Below are 17,892 nucleotides of genomic sequence, written 5' to 3'. Positions count from 1 at the left end.
TTCTTTATTTGCATTTTCTTAAAAAGTTATTTTTAGACATTAATAAGGGTAGCACATCCGTTTAGACACTCACCATCAATGAGCTCTTCTTTTAGCTTTGTTAATTCTTTTCTCATTTCATCTAAAATGTCCTAAAATGTTAAAGAAAAACATCAGAAATACAGGAAAAAAATTATTGCTAAAAGATACTTGCTCATATAAAATTTTAAGAATATATGAAATATTACATTTTTTTGTTTGTTTCCAGAGTCACAATTCATGTCTTAGAAGATTAACCTTGGTAAATTTTAATAGTCTTCTCGTCCCAATCTTCTCTTATTCTAGACTAGCAAAATATGAAACAGAATGCTTTCTAAACTAAAATAATTATTTGCTCACCCAGTGAAAGGTATGATTCAGATAACTTCTAGAAAACATAAAAGCTGGGCTTTTAATCTAGTCTTCTGGGAGCTAAGAGGTAATACATACAGAAGTTCCAAGGAAGAAGACAAGTAAACTGAACAATCAGCTCTTGGCAAATCTGTCATCTAGTCTGAAGTATGGGGACTCCTTACATAGCTGCCAAACTAAGTTTCAAGGAAACTAGGATTCCCCTGGAGGGCCTCAGGGGCTGCCCTAATAGGTGGGAGAGGAGGAGGAGGATAGGACCCTGCTGGACATGCACAGGACAAGATGCCAGGCACCAGCCGTATGTAGCCACTGAGCACTTGAAACGTGGCTAGTCTGAAGTGGGATGCACTGTAAATGCAAAACATACATCGGATTTCAAAGATTTAGCATGAAGAAAATAATGTATAATAACTCATTAGTAATTTTAAAATATTGATTTACATACTGAAATATTATTTTGACTATATATTAGGTTAAACAAAATATATTAAAATGAATTCCACCTGTTTCTCTGCATTTAATGAAGCTACTGGAAAATTTAAAGTACTGTGTGGCCCACACTATATTTCTATTTAATAGTGACACTCTGGCCCCTCATTCCTCCATGAAAACCACACCACCTTTATATGTATGTATTTTGCAATATTTCCCTTTATAAAGTTCAATTTGAAATAATGGATACCTCCCAGTTAAAAAAAAGATGAAGTGTGTAATATGAAAGCAAAAGGGCTAACAAGGTGATACAGTTTTAATGGGTGAAAACCCACGATCCTATGGAAGGATTAGTTTCAAATTATACAACTTAAATATTGCACATCTCAGGTAAAATTAAATCGCTGTTTATGGTTCATTTTTTAAAAAAGCTTTTTATGCTTAAAATCAGGTTGAAAACTATCAATTACTTTAATTCCTCCATTTGCCAATGGGGAAACTGAGGCACAGAAGTTATTATATGGACTAACAGATATCCTTATTCAAATTAATCATAAAATCAGTCCTAAACTCAAATCTGTTCTCTCTTCTAGCTCACTACTTCAGATAGCCAAGATTACTATATGTTAAATGTGTGCAAGTGCTCCAATTCAGAACATTTTTCAAGAAAAGAAATCCACATTTAACATGCAGGAAAGAAACTAGGGCTTGATTGTCAATGACCACATGCCTCCTTTTCAAATTACAAAACTCAATTTAACTTTTCGAACAGCTTTGCAGTATAAAAATTAGGTTGACCTCAAATTATTCTTTGTATCTGTCTCTTTAATTTCTATTTAACTTTTGTTCTGCACTCATATTACTGCAACATTATTGGTTCCTTTTTAAGCCCTACTCAAACTTTGCTAGCATTTTAAAAAATGAGTGATGGAATGGGGGAAATGAGTTCTGAACAAAGACTGCATTCTGATCCCGACTGCAGGACTGAGTAAATTTAACTTCTCTGAACCTCAGATGTGCACAATTTGAGTACAAACACTACGTTATATGACGGTGAGGATTAGGAGAAATGTCATGCTAATAACCCAAAAATGCATAGCACTGACGTTTACCAGACAGTCAATAAGTGTTTGTTATAGTGATCACTACAACTGGTATTTTCAGAGGCTATCCTGAAGTTCAGGGTAAGAAGACAAAAATTAAATTTTTCACTACAGGAGCATCTGGAGTTATTTTACTAAGATGTACTGTCTTCCATTTTGAATCTTTTTAAAATTACTTTTTAAAAAAATTATTCTACCTCTTCTAGAAATAAAATAGTTTAAAGCTCCACAGTCACCCATTAATCTTTCCACTTTTTCCTCTGGGTACGTAGGTATTAAACAGAATGCAAATGAATCTAAAATATGGATGATACTTTTTTAAAAAATAAAATTGGGATAACTGCTCATACTGTTAGGTTACCTGTCTATTTCACCTAATGTGGGCAAGTTCATTGTTAAATATTCTCATTGACAACTCCTTAATGGCTGCAGAACCCTCCTCCACACTATATATACATATACCTCCATGATATTCTCCTAGCATAAATTCTAGAAAGTGAAATTGCTGGATTCAAAGGTAAGACATTATTTTTAAGGCTTTTGTTTTCCCCAACTGCTTCCTAAAAGACAGAAGTATATGAGAGTGCTCATTTTCCTCCCATTCTTGCCAAAACCAGATTTACTGGATCCCATTTTGGCGAATGATAAATGAAAAGTGCAACCTCTCTTTAAAAAAAAAACAACTGTACACCATGCACTGACATTTAAAGTTTATATTATACCATTAAACCACTGTCCCTCCCCCCCACCACTGCTGGAACTTTATGTGAATTTACTAACTAAAAATTGAGGATTTGAAAAAAATAATACAGTATGAATGCCACTGTTTAATTTGCATAAAAATAACCCTATATTCTTTTCAAATACATTCACAATCTGTCAAATATATTCACACGGGATTTTTTTTTTTTAAAGAAACAAGTACAAATAAAGGGAAGCTGCTGCTGAACGCCCACCTGCTTCAGCCTGTCATAGTCCAGTCCCTCCGTCTGGACTCCATTGGCACTGGGCTGTGACGAGGGTGCAGATTTTGGTCTGTACAAATGAAATTTTCAAGACAGGTAAACAACACTTAGGATATTTAATGAGTTCATAATTAACTGCAAATTTACCAACCCAACACCAGATTTAAGTACATTTCTTAAAACACAGCGTGTTAAAAGTTAATTGTCCTAATAGTTGCAGAACTGATTAGAACAAAAACCAGAAAATATTTTTCACTTTTCTCAATATTTTCAGTTATTTGTAAAGGAATTAGGAACAGGTAATAAGATGACAAGGCTTCGCCAGGAAAGAGTAGAAGACAACAACACTCTTTAGGCATAGGGAGGGTAACCAGGTAACATGTGGCACGTTGATCAGGACAGACAGGAGACCAGCTGCAACATCTGAGCCCAAGTAACACGTCTTGTTTTCTCCTTCTTTGGAAACGGTATATTATCTACTAAATATCTGGCAAACCAACATAAGGGAAAATATAAAGACTTAAACATTTCACTCTAATATAAATCAATTTACAAACTCTTACGCCTTGGTTTGTGGGAGAAAAGACATTTTAGTGAGTGTGATTTCTTTGTATATGCTTTATTCCACTTCAAGCATCAAAATAAATAAGAATGTTGGAAAAATGATTATTAAATCAAAACTGTATTCATATCCAATTGGCTATGTGGCTATTTCCCAATGAAATTTTTATGGAGATGTTATCTGAATGGTGTTTTCAGCTAACTACTTCCATAGTTATTTTATTTTATTTTTTTTAAAAAAGGAAATGTCACACTGAAGCAGATTGCCAATTACTATTGCACTTTCAAAAGTTTAGCTTCTATTAAAAATTTTACACAAAGAAATAAGTTTTATGGATTAGGTATATTTTAAGCAAAAAACTCATTATCAAATAAATCAGTCATGGTTTCCTCTCCAACTCTGGCAATGAGAGAAAATCCTATGTGGAAAATGTAGAATTTTAATTGGGTACTCCTCTATTTTCAGGTTGAATATATAATAAGTGGCCACCCTTTAAGGGCCACAAATCAGTACAAGTCATTTATTTCCAGCTTTGTCATTAGTCAAGCCATATATTTCCAACTTTGCAGAGTACCAATGTTAGAAATCTGAACCAAGACTCAATAGGTTTAATAAATTTTCAAACTTATTCTTATAAGGCATATTTTACTTCAAATCCATAGTCATTATTTGTTAAGATAAATACTGAGTTAATTTGCTTTAATATCAAACATATGACTGCTTAAAAGACTTTTGTGAAGCAAGTCAACCAATTTTATTAGGTATCTGCTGCTTATGTTTATATGAATAAGAAAGTTTCAGAAAAGCTATTCATTCAATAGGCGCTGGGCTAGGCCACGTTGGATAAGAAGATTCACATGACATATTTCCTTTCCTCTTGTGAGGATACGCCTTTTCACTCTCCTGAGGAGACTACTTAATTCCACAGTCAGTTAAGACTTATCGAGGTCCATAGTATGCAAGTCCCGGTGCTCTGTTGAGTCTGGTCTATACAGCATTCATAAAGGTCAACACACTGTGCATTTCATTCACCTACACTGTCTATTCCTGCTCTACAGAAGTAAATTATTACTTATTCTGCATTTCTTTCACGTCTCACATTTAACTGGTACAAATTAGCTAAATGTTGTCTCCTAACTTACATCATGAATACCCCTGAAATTCAAGTGAATAAGTATGGTCTGCTGCTGCTATGGCAGTATGCTATGAATATATCCATATTTACTAAACAGTGCAAAAAAATTATTGTTATAAATAAAAAAACTGTGGAAACATGCAATTTTAAAAAAATTTAATTCATGCTAACATGCAATCCATCACCACCACCACCACCACCACCACCATCACCGTGGTAATTAACTAAAGGGGGGAACTTTTCATACTGAAGGAAAGAAGTAATCACCACTTTTTAAAAAAGTTTTATTAATAACATTATCCCAGGGGGCACTATGTATGAAAGCAGCAAGGTAGCTGAGAAGATTTGCAACAGAATCTCATTGTTAAATACTATTTTTCTACGTGCTAGCAAATTTCCTAAATAAGTCTTTTGGCCAAGACAATTAAACAACCTCAAAAAAAAAAAAAAAAAAAAAAAAAAGCAGGAAAAACTACTTCACTATTGTATTATAAACATTTTATGCAGATTTAACTGGCTGACAAAAGAAACTTACCAAATGTTTTAATCATCAATGGCATGAAAATAATTGTAGTTAATAACAATTTGGCCAAAAAGAGTCTGATTACAGAACTCCTTACTCACTGCCATAAACATGCCCTCCATATACTATTTAATTCATGCTCCCAGTAGATTTCATGTGTATTTTAAAAAATAGATGCATATACGATTATGGGTGTATCTGTTATTTCTAACATAAGGGTTTTCACAATAATTGATAATAAAATAGGGCAATTTCTCAGAGGTTTTTATTACTTTATAATGAGAGCGTTGCCTCTATATACTTGCCTATTAAATTAGTGTATTGCAACTATTCAAGTCCCTATTCTGCTAAATTAGTTCTAAATATAGCTCAAACACTTGAGGATTTTAAAAAACTGACAATTTTTTTAATTAAGAAAGAAACACATGCCTCATATCCTAAGTTTTTGTAATTAAAAAAAATGGTATAATAGGACTCATCTTAGAAAACAATCTGCTCAGGATGTTAGATGTTAGGTTATTAAAGATACTCAATTTACTTGCCAAGTATCTAGGAAACAGAGATTTCCTTCAAATAATAAATTATCCACAATTATGGCCATATTATCCTGTGTTCTAGCAAGAAACAGTACAGGATCTTCTATTCAACTTTTAAGAAGCCTTGTCTTATAATCATAAAGAGAATGGCCTTTTTAAAAGAAATTTTTGGGGGGAGGGAGAGGTAATTAGATTTATTTATTTATCTTTAATGGAGGGACGGGAGATTGAGCCCAGGACCTTGTGTATGCTAGGCACATGCTCTAACACTGAGCTATACACCCCTACTCCTGAGAATGGCCTTTAAAAGAAAATGCAAAAGCTACAAACAGCCTAGATATATGTGGCCTTGGAGTCCCATCCTAGTATTCCTGATGGTTATCATTTATATTTATCATAATCCAAACATAATTTATAAACTGATGGCAGGGAAATGAATATTATTAATTTTTCTAATTAAAATCTTAGAATTTTTTTAAAAAGTGCTTTAAATAAAGCTAAATATGAAAGATTCACTCTTCCTAAATCTCTCCTTGTGGTGATTACCAATCCATGTAGAAAAAGCTCAGCCCTATCCTGAACATGTTATTTAAAAGTCTCAAATCACAAAGTCACATCAGGATGATACCTGTGTAATGAATCATAGGACCTGTTGTCAAAAACAATCTGATTTTTCCTTGGAGAATCCCGTCTATGAAGGGGAAAAACCATTTAAAGGGGTATACAATAGAACTTTTAAAGAGAATTCTCATTGTTACTGTTTTATAGGTTTTTAGTTACAGCAAACAGAATAAAAATGAAAGGAGTCTGTTAACTTTAAAATAATTGTTTTTTCCAATTAGAAAAAGATATTTGGAGACTAAGTCTAGTTATGTAGGACACTGTTTACCTGACAATTACAGAGAATTAAAAAAAAAGCATTATGCAATGCCACCTTTTATAGACTTGCAGACAGAATAAAATCTACCTTCAAAGATTCAACAAGTATCAAAAACACATATAAGACATTTCTACTAGAGTGAAGATAAAACTACAGACTCAAATAAAAAGCACAATAAAAAGCACTGTAGCTCGTTAACTCTTTTCAGGAGGCATTGTAAAGACCTTTTTTCCATCCTGAATACAAGATCTGTAAGCTCTCAATAAAAACCACAAAAAGAATTCACAAACTTTCCAATGTTATGTTCCAGTCACGGTTTAGAGCATTTTTAACTACAACATTGTTGCTTTTACCCTACTATCTGGCATCTTATTAATACATACTGCATAACACAATCCCTCATGTATATTACAAGATACTGATCCATCTTATCACTAACATAATTTTGACATGGATTTTCAGAAGACAAACAAGTACTTTTACTATTGTGCAATGTTGAGGCACACTTAAATAAAAACAAAAAATGGCCAATATATTTGCTTTCAGAAGGAACAGGGTAAATAATGTAGAAAGAAAAGCAATACAGTTCTTAGTCTTTTAAACATATTTTAAAAATCTTTTATGGTTTAAAACTGCTTGCAGTGAAATTTTAAGACACACATTATCAGTGGTTGGATCAAATCTATCAAAAGGCATATGAGCGGTCAGGAAATAACTGGGCATGCTAATGTCTATTCTGGAAAAAGAGAGGAAAACTATCTACCAGAGTCAGAACACAATTACAATACACTACTAGATAATAAGAACCAATATTGATTAATCTATATAAAAATGTATTTTTAAACGGCGATGTTTAGAACATTTATTAAACTCCCTTATTAGAATTCTGAAAAATCTCTGAAAGAATATTCTTTCCTTCAAATAAGCCCAAGCACATCAAAGAACACATACATTCTGTCTGGAGAAGCCTTTCCATGTCCCTTGTAAGATATGACTTTTGCTTTGAATTTAAGTTGAGCTTCAGGCAAGCTCACTACGGAGTCCCTATCAGTGAGGTAGGGGTGAAGAGCAGTGGCAAAGAAGAGGAGGAATTCCTCCCCAACCGTGTGTAACTGCAAAGGGTAAACGGCACATCACGGTTCTATTCTGATATGTACTTGATAAATCAGGCTTTGTAATGTGTTACTAAAGAAAACCTGTAACAACTACTGGAGATGCGTTAGAAGGCCACATCAATTAGACATCTCAGAAACACAAATGTGCACATTTTCCTCCTCTATTGAAGAACCATGTTCACCAAAAGCAATTCCGGCATTTTCTTCTAAAATCACATATATTCATCTTTCAGTCACTTAGAAACTAAAAGCTTCTATACATTCAAAAAGGCCCAGTTTCTTTGTGGACCTTAAATAACTATGTCAACACCAAATCTCTTCTACCAGTAGAAAGAACCACGCAAAAAACAAACCCAAATTTAGATTGAAGCTAAGATACAACAGACTTGTGACAGTATGAGGTCTGTTCTTATATTTTTCTTTATTAGGCTTCTACAACTAGAGTCAAGTTTGCTTTTTATGAGGCAAAAATAAGGCAAATAGCTCAGAAAGAAAAGGCAAAAAAACTTTAAAATTTAGTCTCTAGATACATACTTTTCTTTCCTGGGAAAAGTATGAGTCCTTTAAACTGTCTCATAAGCCAAGAAAAAGTTTCATCTATGTTTAAGACCTATGATACAGAGTTAGTTATGACAGTAATGTGTGCCTAGCTAAGGAACACTGAGTCCGCTTGACAGTGCACACCCCAGCCACTTGAAGAAAAACACAAACTGACCAGGCTTGTTTCTGGGTATTATCTTTTCTAACTTGATTATAATTAGAAGTTTCAACTGAGAAAGAAAGAAATCTACTTTACAAATTCAAAATTTTAGGTTTTATTTTGCTCTCTCTCAAACATTGCAGCTTTTTCTCTTCAGCTGCTTTTCAGTTTAAAACATGTTTCTTTAAAAAATTACGTGTACAAAATGAAGGCTATCACTGAGACTAATTGGGAAATGTGAATATATTACATAATAATATTGTTCAAGATTATTTATCTTGAGAGAGATAATGGTGTTGTGATTATACAGGATAATGTCCTGCTTATTAAGAGAAATGCTAAAAGCCTAAAAAAGCTGAAGCAGCACATATTTGCAAATTGCCTTCCAACTGTTCAGAGGGAAAAAAGTGTGGATGTGTAGACAAACGTTCAAGCCAATGTTGGCAAAATGTTAATAACTAGTGAATCTAGGTGATGGGTAAATGGACATTTGTGATACTATTCTTTCAACTGTTCCACAGTTCTGAATTTTTCAAAATAAAGCAAATTGGGAGGAATAAGAATTATCTTAAAATTTCAGACAACCTAGATAATAATAACAAGCATAGGGTAGAATTTAGACAATTATTAGTAAAATATAGTGGGACTCAGTGTCATCCAACAGTCATAGGATTACAGATGTTTCATTTGCTTCTTTGTACAATTTTTAGATCTACCATTCATTTTTTTTCTACAACAAAAATGCAGATGTTAATTTCTTTTTAGATACAAATGTAATATAAAACTTAGAAAAAAATGATACCTGGAAATAACAGGTGACTTGCTGCCATTCATTGTGTTTGTTCTTTCCCAAGGTTTTCTTGTCGGTTCTTTAAGAATAAAAGAATGTAAGTTATTAATATCTTATATGTTCCCAGAGTTATTATGAAACAAATAACAAAATAGTAAATACCACTATACATGTTTATGTAGTAAGACAGATAAATAAAAAATTTTAAATTTCAATTCTGAGCTTTAATTAAAATCTGTAAGGATTCTAATTTGTACAATTTCAGATGCCAAAATGTGAAGAAATTAATGAGCAAGTGTGAGTTTCCCTAGGAAGAATTTAGATTGCTAAATCTAAAATACTGTAATTCTATATACCAGATGGTAGGAAGTTTCTCTAATAAAGATAGAATAATAGGGGTAGGATAATTTTAATTAATTAGAATGAAATAGTGTAAATTATTTTAAATTAATAAGGATAGCTTAAATTTATTAGAATGGGACAGTACTATCTTAAGCTATTTTTAGTGCCAACAGCAAAACAAAAAGAATCTTTAACGTGTTCATGTACTTCAAGATTTAATCTAAATTCAAAGAGTCCTCTTGGAAAAAATTCAAACAACTCAAAATATATTTCAAAATCATCCTTCTACTGTACTTCCTTGATTCTCAATCAAATCTTGGGACTTCGCAGACAATTCCAGTTAAATAAAGATGAGTTTACTCTAAAGCTTTTAATCTACTCTGCTTTGAATTGTTTTTCTAACCTGGGTTGACTCACTGATGCCATCACTGGCCTCACAAGACGACTGGGTGAAATCCAGACAGGAATCCTGTCCTGGAAGAATGAACTTGGGCCACATGAAAATCAAGCCTAAGTAAAGTTACATGGAGTTGTAACTAAAAAACTTCCCTGAGTTCCAGTGTAGCCCCTCAACTGGCTCCTGGACATTCTTACTTAGGTAGCTGCCCTCTTTTCAAACTACACATATGCACAACTAAGCTTAAAGTTTCAAACTCAAACTCTGAAACATTGCTTTTGTTCTGGACTTCTGTTGCATTCAGTCATCTAGGTGTGAAACCTTAAAGTCATCATTCATCTTATTTTACTCGACGTCAATCAACCAGTCAATTAATCAATCGTTATTCCTTCTTCTGTATTCTGACAGCTAACATACTCTCTTGTTGACCACCACAGAGTGAGCCAGGTACATTAAATAATCAGATGAGAAGGTTCAGGATAGACAGAATCAGAAACACATCCAAGAGACATCGGGCAGAGTAGAGGAAAAAAAGGAAATCCTGAAGGACAAGTAGGCAGCCAGGGAGTGGTCTTTAGGACACTGTCATTAAAGAAGAGGCAGGCAGAGAGATGAAGAAATAATTCCAATGTGAAAAGATGTAGCAAGTGCTGCCACTTAACAGCTGACTGACATCCTTTCTCAATCAGCCAAATCAGAACTATCTTTTAATCTTAAAAGCACTCATCTGGTTTTGAGGATGGGCAGTTCAATTCACCTGTGCAGACCACGTGAGGCTGTGTTCTCTCTAATGGGGCTCCAGGTGGGTTTCAGGAGGAAGGACAGAGGCTGGGTTACCTTCACTGGGTCTTTGGAAACACACTGAATCCTTACTAGTTTCCCTATCTCGGCCATCCCTGATTTCTACGTCGCTCTGCTCACAACTGCCACTTTAATGTTCCTAAAACAGTTTCAGTTGCTTGTCAACTCAATTCTCGCAGGATAAAGTCTGAACTCCTGATATTTTCGTAAAAGGCTTTCAACATTCTGCTTCTAACTTGCTTTCCCAAGCCTTTCCCCCAATCTTCCTCAAAAAAACCCCCTCCACTCTAGTCAGGCAAGTCTACCTAACACTTTCTAGTCTCTCCTGGTTCATCTCCAACTCCCCAGCATTGCTCATGCTTCACTGACACAGCACCCCTTCCTCTACCTTCAGCCAAGCTAAGCACTCCTCAAGGCATGGGAATAGGTCACCTCTCCCTACAAAGAGGACCCAGGTGGCTCCAAACTATACAATCTCCTCCCTCTTTAACATAGTATTTACTATTCAACATGTGACTGTAAAAGATTAACTTTTCACTTGTGTGTGTCTCATCTTTCCAGCTGAACCATGAGTTTCTTGTGTTTAGGGTGACTTTATCTCTCACTTCTTTTTTGGCCTGTCAAGTGTTTGACACATGCCAAGTTAAAACAAACAAACAAAAAAACCTAAATGAAAAGAAAAAAACAAAAAAAGAAGCCCCCAGCCCTGAATGAACCCTTAATTTTATAAAAATGGCACACACATACAAACATACGCACAAAAACACATGCAAAATCTATGCTTCAGTTTTCCATATTTTAAATAAGGAGATTACATCAGATAAGAAGTTCTTAAATTGGAGTCCATAGGTAACCTTCAGGGAATTTATGAACATTTTGAAATGATGACCAAATTTGTATAAAAATATGGTTTTCTCCCCTCCATGGGAGAGGGCTCAGAGCTCTCAATTCTAAAAAGTTCTGTGACCCTAAATTATAGTTGAGTTCTAAAATATCTATGGTTTTAATAACAGCATATATATTAATTTTGGTTTATCAAAGAAAGAGAAAGGTAAAATAGGTGGGTCACAAGCCAGGGAATTTTAAAGGAAGATAATGTAAACTGATCCGAGTCCTATTCAGAGGAAAAACAATTCAGTCACAATATCAATTACGATACAGAATCAGACTACTGAATAGTTACTATTCAATAATGAGAATGAGAGGTTATAGACGTTTCCATATAATGGTATTCCTATGGATCATTCTAGATACTTGTTCGTCAAAACCATCAAATTTATTTATGTCACTTCATTCCAAATTAGGTAAGGAAGTAAACAGATAATCCAGTGCTTACTCTTTAGTTAAATATGAAGAAATGTAACAATCTCATATTCTAAACATGGATACAGTTGTCATTAAGTACCTCCAATGATACGTATATTTTGTCAATATTCTAAGTAATATATTCTATTCCCAAGAGTTCTCAATGCCAGAAATTTCACTGAATTCAAGAACATTTCCCAAAGCTTTAAGGAGATTTTTTTTTTTAACCTTACAAATTAGAAGCTTTATTTCCTTGATGAATGGGAAATGACAATTCAATGTGAGAATGTCTTGAAATAGACTTCAGTGCCAGCTACACTTAATCCTTACCTTTAAGAATCAACTACTAAAAATACTTCTCTTTCATCTGGTAACATTTTCCCCATGTTTTAGAGAATAACTTCGAATCATTAACAATACACATAAATGTATAAAATTCATACATAAATGTATAAAAATCATGATTTCAGAGAAAGGGTCATCAGAAAAAAACTTTCGATTTTAACAGGTCTCCCAATATCAGAAAGAAATTAACAGCTGCCTCTGGGATCACAAAAGGCACAGACAGGAAACAGTGCTTTCAAGTGTGAACAAAGAACTACCAATTTAGTGACTAAGCAGTTAACCTGACCCAAACATGCGGAAATGGGGAATTTTTAACTGAGGAGCACTGATATTTAGAGAAACTTCAGAAAGATTAAAGTGTATCTCTTGAACTCACCAGGTGTACTTGTTGAAGAGGCCTTGGAAGTTACAGGCTCTGAATCTTCCTAAAGATACAGAAATATGTATTAATAATATCACATCTACTAGAAGCCTGTTGCATATATTTGGTGTTTTATACTTCCTGCCATTTCCCACTTTTCTCTTCATCAGTCTTTTCTCCCTTCTATTCTAGCTCAGACTTCGCTTTTAGCCTAGCACCCCCCTTCCTGCTCCCCACAGATCCTTTCCTCCTGTGTTCTCACTGAGAACCACACTAGCCCAAGTTACTGAGCCAGATGTAGCAGATTTGAGGAACGGTATCAAAAAAGGCCAAATGCAGCAGGAAAGCAATTACACTGTTTATTAAACATTAATATATAAAAGAGATAAAGCAGAGTTTGCCCTGCTGAACTGGAAAGTAGGGCACGAAGGTTACACTCTTAAAGGGCCCAGCTAATAACAACAGGGCTTCTAGGGGACACATTTTAAAACCATTGATTTGGTCTATCTAATTAGTTCATTTCAAATGCAAGGAAACTTAAGATTTTAGAAAACCTTGTAAAAGGTCATTCACTCATTCTATGATAGGCTTAGATACAGAATTAAACTCTACATGTTGGAATTTCAGTGTTTTCCCCCCAACTCCACACATTCAACCCATTTTAATAAGAATGCCATTAAAAATTTATAAGTAATGCTCAAACAGGCCACTTTTTAATCTCTGAAGAGTTAAAAATTAGCAATTTTTAGTTGAAATAAATTAAGTTGAAACTAATCTTTGACACAATTTCCCTAACGAGCTATGTGTGAACTTCACATTTTCAGGTATAGTAGACTATTTTTATTAACTTACATTTTTGTCTTCTTTTTGTTCTGTTTCTATTGTTGATCCCTTTTCAGCAATTCTTCTCCTAGAAATAAGGTAAATCAGATCAAAAAAAAAATTAGGTAACTCTTAGTTTAAAACTACTCCAAAAGGGAAGAACTGCATCTTTATAGTTAGCACAAAATTAACAAAATCCCCTCAATTCTGGACATGTCCACATAATTTCTCACTCACCTCCTGGCCAGCAGGGCACTCATTTCCTCCATTAAACCACTACCCCCTAAAGGAAGGGGTCCATTTCCACGACCCGTATCTGTTTTAGATGAGGCCGAATTCACACCAATGGTGTTCCCTCCGCCTGGGAATGAGGCATCCTCCATCTTAATGAGAATATACATACACAATAAACTCCGATGTGGGAAAATTCTATGCTTACTAATATACTACATTTGAAACAGAAGGATACATCAGCATTAATTTCAATAAAAATATCTAAATATTACTTTAAAAATCTTGAGAACCAATGGAGTGACTTCACCTATCAATGGAAGCTTTATCAAAGCTGACATCACCAATAATGGGATAAAATGATACCACATGTCTCCCTGTGTAATACATTGAAAAGGACATATTACTTTGGTGGTAAAAAAATGCCCAGTCTGAATTTAATCTTAGGGAAATATCTGCTAAGCCAAACTGAAGGATGATCTACAAAATAATCATTGATGTCTTCAAAAATGTCAATATCATGAAAGAGAAGTTTGAGGAATTGTTAGATTAAAGTAAATTAAAGAAACATTACAACTAAATGTAATGGGTAGTCTTGGACTAGAAAAAAACTGCCATAAAAATGTTATTGGACAATAGATAAAATTTGAATAGGTTTCTAGGTTATAATATTGTATCAATTAAATTTCCTGATTTTGATCATTATACTGTAGTCATGTAGATGGATGTTGTTCTTATAAAATACACACTTAAGTATTTAGGGAACTAGGGATAATGTTTCTGATTTACTCTCAATTCAGACAAAAAGAGTGTTTATGTAGAAGGAAACATACGCAAATAATAATAAAGCAAATACGGTAAAATGTTAAATGATGAACCTGTGTGATAGGTTTACAGAAAACTATATTATCCTTGCAACTTCTCTGTGAGTTTAAATTATTTCAAATTTTTGATCAATCAAGTTATTAACATAGGGTTCATAAAATTAGAACACAATAAATTCAGTATTTTAGATAGTGAGACAGAATATGACATAATAAAAAGATACAAGTGACTTGGAAATGCATTTACCCGTGACACTTTCCTAAGTTTTGCTCCAGCAATTGCAGCTGCGAGTCCAGTTAAAGGGCGATTGTCTTCAGTCATGGATCCGGAAAAAAATCCAGATGCAGGGAGAGGGGGAGCAGGAGGCGGTGGAGGAGGGGGGGGTACTTGATTAGGAAGAGGTGGTGGAGGAGGCGGAGGTGGAGGCCCTGAGGATGGAAGTGGAGGGGGTGGAGGGGGTCCTGGGGGAGGAGGGAGCACAGCTGAAGCCTGTGCAGGACCTGGTGGGAGTGGAGGAGGGGGTGGAGGTGCAGGTGGTCCCAAGACAATGCCTGAGAGAAAGAAATGTTAAATAAGACCATCAACGATAGAGCTAAGTGATACTACCTTAGAAGGAGAGGCACCTAGAATAGCCATGCTAAATTAAATTGACTCAAATGTTTATTAAAAATTAAAGAGTTCAACTTATCATCATGTTTAAAATCCAGATCAGTATCAAAAAATACTAAAATTTAAGGCCAAAGTGAAAATTACTTAATGTTAGTTTTATTAATAGAACTTTGTAATATATCATCTAATTCAATTTTTTCATGGATATCTGGTAAATAAACAAAATAAATGCTTATAAAATATTGAGAAGGAGGGGGCATCCCTGAAAAGACAAAGTAATGAATAGGTTGGCAGTTAGTGCCATTTGAAATAAAAGACCCAAAATAATCTGGGCAAACCATAAGAGTTGAGGCGGTAAGTTCTAAAACAGTGGCTGAATTGAGAACATGCAAGGGTGGGTTCCTGGCTTCAATATCTCAAAAATATTCCACATTTAAATCCAACGTGTAAAAAGAGTTGAGAATCACTGAAGTGAAGGAATCTACTAGAACAAAGTAAAACCTCAAAACAACTATCAGGAACAATTAGGAGACAGAATTTGAAGTGCAGAGGTTTTTTTTTTTTGTTTGTTTGTTTTTAAAGACTAGAAGACAGGGGATAGGAGAGAAATGTCCAAATCTTATAAAATCACAAAGGGAGTGGACAAGAACAAGAATCAGGAGACTGACCCAGTAGGTCTACCCCTCCCTTAAGGCTTAAAGAGGTGTTTTAGGACAAACAAAATGCTATTTGCACACTGGGTGGTAAGGTGTTTTTGCAACTGCTAACTGAACAGTTACACAAGCTGAAGGCATAAACTGCTGGAAGGAGAATATAGAGTGATGGGTTGTCAATCTTCCACAGATCATCAGAGCTCTGAGGACACAGGAGGCAGGCCGTTTGACCTTGTCAGCCTAACTGTGCCTCTCCTGTCCTGCATTACAGTGATACTGAACTGCACATACTAGAACTGTGATTCAATGTTTAAGTAAATTCAGTAAGTCAACATGAAAAATATACACTCACAGCCCTTAAGAACTAAGATTTTTTTTTTAAAGAGAATATTTAAATACAGACCATAACACTGTCTTTGTAAGAACAAATTTGTTGTCATGTTCCTTCCTGTTAATTCTTGCTAAATCCTTTTTAACAAGGGAGGGGTTGCTAAGCTCTTCTTCTTTACTTATAGAGCCAGGTCCTTCTCTATTTACAAATAATCCACACTTAGAAGATTACATCCTCCCTCCTCTGTTACCATGAAGGCAAAGTTCAGGTATGGGGGCTGGGGGGATAACTGTAGAGGATGCTCTGCTCTCTCAACTATCCCTTCAGCCTTCTACATCTTATAATTTTGGACCATGGAACCCTCTGGGGCACAAATCAAATCTGCCATCTCTCTACCCCTTGTGCAAAGTTTGGCTGGGCTGCTGCTCCCAGGGTTTATGGGGGCACCCACCCCTGAAAGTCTAATACGGGAAGCCCAATATGTACAGGAGAGGCCCAAATGAAATAGGGTCCAAGAGCAACAGTGTTCCAGAGGAGAGCCTGGGATGATATACCTAATGACTGTAGCTGGGCACTAAATATTGTCTCTGTGCTTCCCAGAAATTAAAGGAAGAAAAGTTCGACTATACATTTAATGTACAGATTAATGTGTCTAGTAATGGTCTCCTAGTGAAATTGAAAAGAAATGTACGGAGGCCCTTACCTAGTGGAAAACACCTTCAACCACAACACAGCAGAGGACATCAAAACCTAGTTAACGTGGAAATTGCTCATATTGATCCTCCAAATGCAGTTAATCCAACCAAAAAAAATCCACTTTCAAAAACTTTTTCAAAACCATCCTCATTCTCCTAGGCAATTATGGTTGTTGATGTATAATATTTTCAAGTGACTAGTCGTTAGTAGCGATAAATGGAAGCCTTACCCTGTGGGGCTGGAGTCTCGGCCGGCTGAGAGGCTGCCTGCAAGCCTGGCTCAGAAGCAGAGGAGTCTCCCAGCACAGAGTTTAGAGGAGTCTCCACAGAGGCAGGGGCAGCTGCAGAGGGAGAAGGGAGAACACTAGGCTTGGATGAGGGAGTTGAGGCAACAGGGGTGCTTGGAGGAGGAGAAGCTTGAGATCCACAGTGTGAGAGTGGTGCGAGGGAAGGCAGCGGAGGCGGCGGCGGCGGCGCTGCTGGCCCTGAGGTAGGCGGTGGGGACACTGGGTATGTGACAGAGTCAAGCAGCCCATTGGGTGCTGTTGGTGATGGAGGCATTTGGGGCACAGGAGAAGAAACACAAACAGGGAGGACGGGCCTTGGACCAGTAGCTTTGCCTGGGGGGCTGCTAATCATTACTGGAGGAGATGGAGGGAGGGGCGAAAAACTGGAAGCAGACCAGGCACAGGGCTTCGTAGCTGGAGGCTGAGAAGAGGGTGTGTTCACAGGAGAAGAAGGTCGAGAGTTTTTGTTCAGAGGACGAGGAACTGTAGCATAGTGGGGAAGAACAGGGTGGAAGGCTGAACCTAAAGATGTTGCAAAACGTGTCGCGGAGTGTCGAAGTGGTGGTGTAGGGGGTGTGGAAGTAGGTGGCAAAGCGGTCACTACAGCGTAATCAGGAGTGGCATCTGACACTGGAGCTGAGATGACTTTAGCGTATGATGGAGGAGGTGCTGAAGGAGGCTGGCAACTGGCATACTCAGGAAGTGGAGCATTATACAGGGAGCTGTCGGAAGATGGAGCTGGACAGAGGTGGAAAGC

At 35.8% G+C, this 17,892-nt stretch overlaps 1 protein-coding gene across 8 annotated transcripts in view; it reads right to left on the bottom strand.

The window, feature by feature from the left end:
* Positions 1–17,892, bottom strand: part of ENAH (ENAH actin regulator) — a 136,141-nt gene that overhangs the window by 9,823 nt on the left and 108,426 nt on the right. For 3 of the 8 annotated variants that reach the window (XM_032466601.1, XM_032466603.1, XM_032466605.1), the window contains 9 exons: positions 17,079–17,189; positions 14,807–15,111; positions 13,742–13,887; positions 13,535–13,592; positions 12,698–12,746; positions 9,144–9,210; positions 6,275–6,337; positions 2,882–2,960; positions 74–131 (listed from right to left, as the gene is read on the bottom strand). In XM_032466601.1, the coding sequence (XP_032322492.1) occupies positions 74–131; positions 2,882–2,960; positions 6,275–6,337; positions 9,144–9,210; positions 12,698–12,746; positions 13,535–13,592; positions 13,742–13,887; positions 14,807–15,111; positions 17,079–17,189 (936 nt within the window). The remainder of the gene's footprint in view (positions 1–73; positions 132–2,881; positions 2,961–6,274; positions 6,338–9,143; positions 9,211–12,697; positions 12,747–13,534; positions 13,593–13,741; positions 13,888–14,806; positions 15,112–17,078; positions 17,190–17,892) is intronic. The other 5 variants (XM_032466604.1, XM_032466606.1, XM_032466608.1 and 2 more) reach the window with 3 other exon arrangements.

The sequence above is a fragment of the Camelus ferus genome, chromosome 23, assembly GCF_009834535.1.
Source record: "Camelus ferus isolate YT-003-E chromosome 23, BCGSAC_Cfer_1.0, whole genome shotgun sequence".
NCBI classification, from domain to species: Eukaryota; Metazoa; Chordata; class Mammalia; order Artiodactyla; family Camelidae; genus Camelus; species Camelus ferus.
This window is presented reverse-complemented; position numbering and strand designations above follow the sequence as displayed.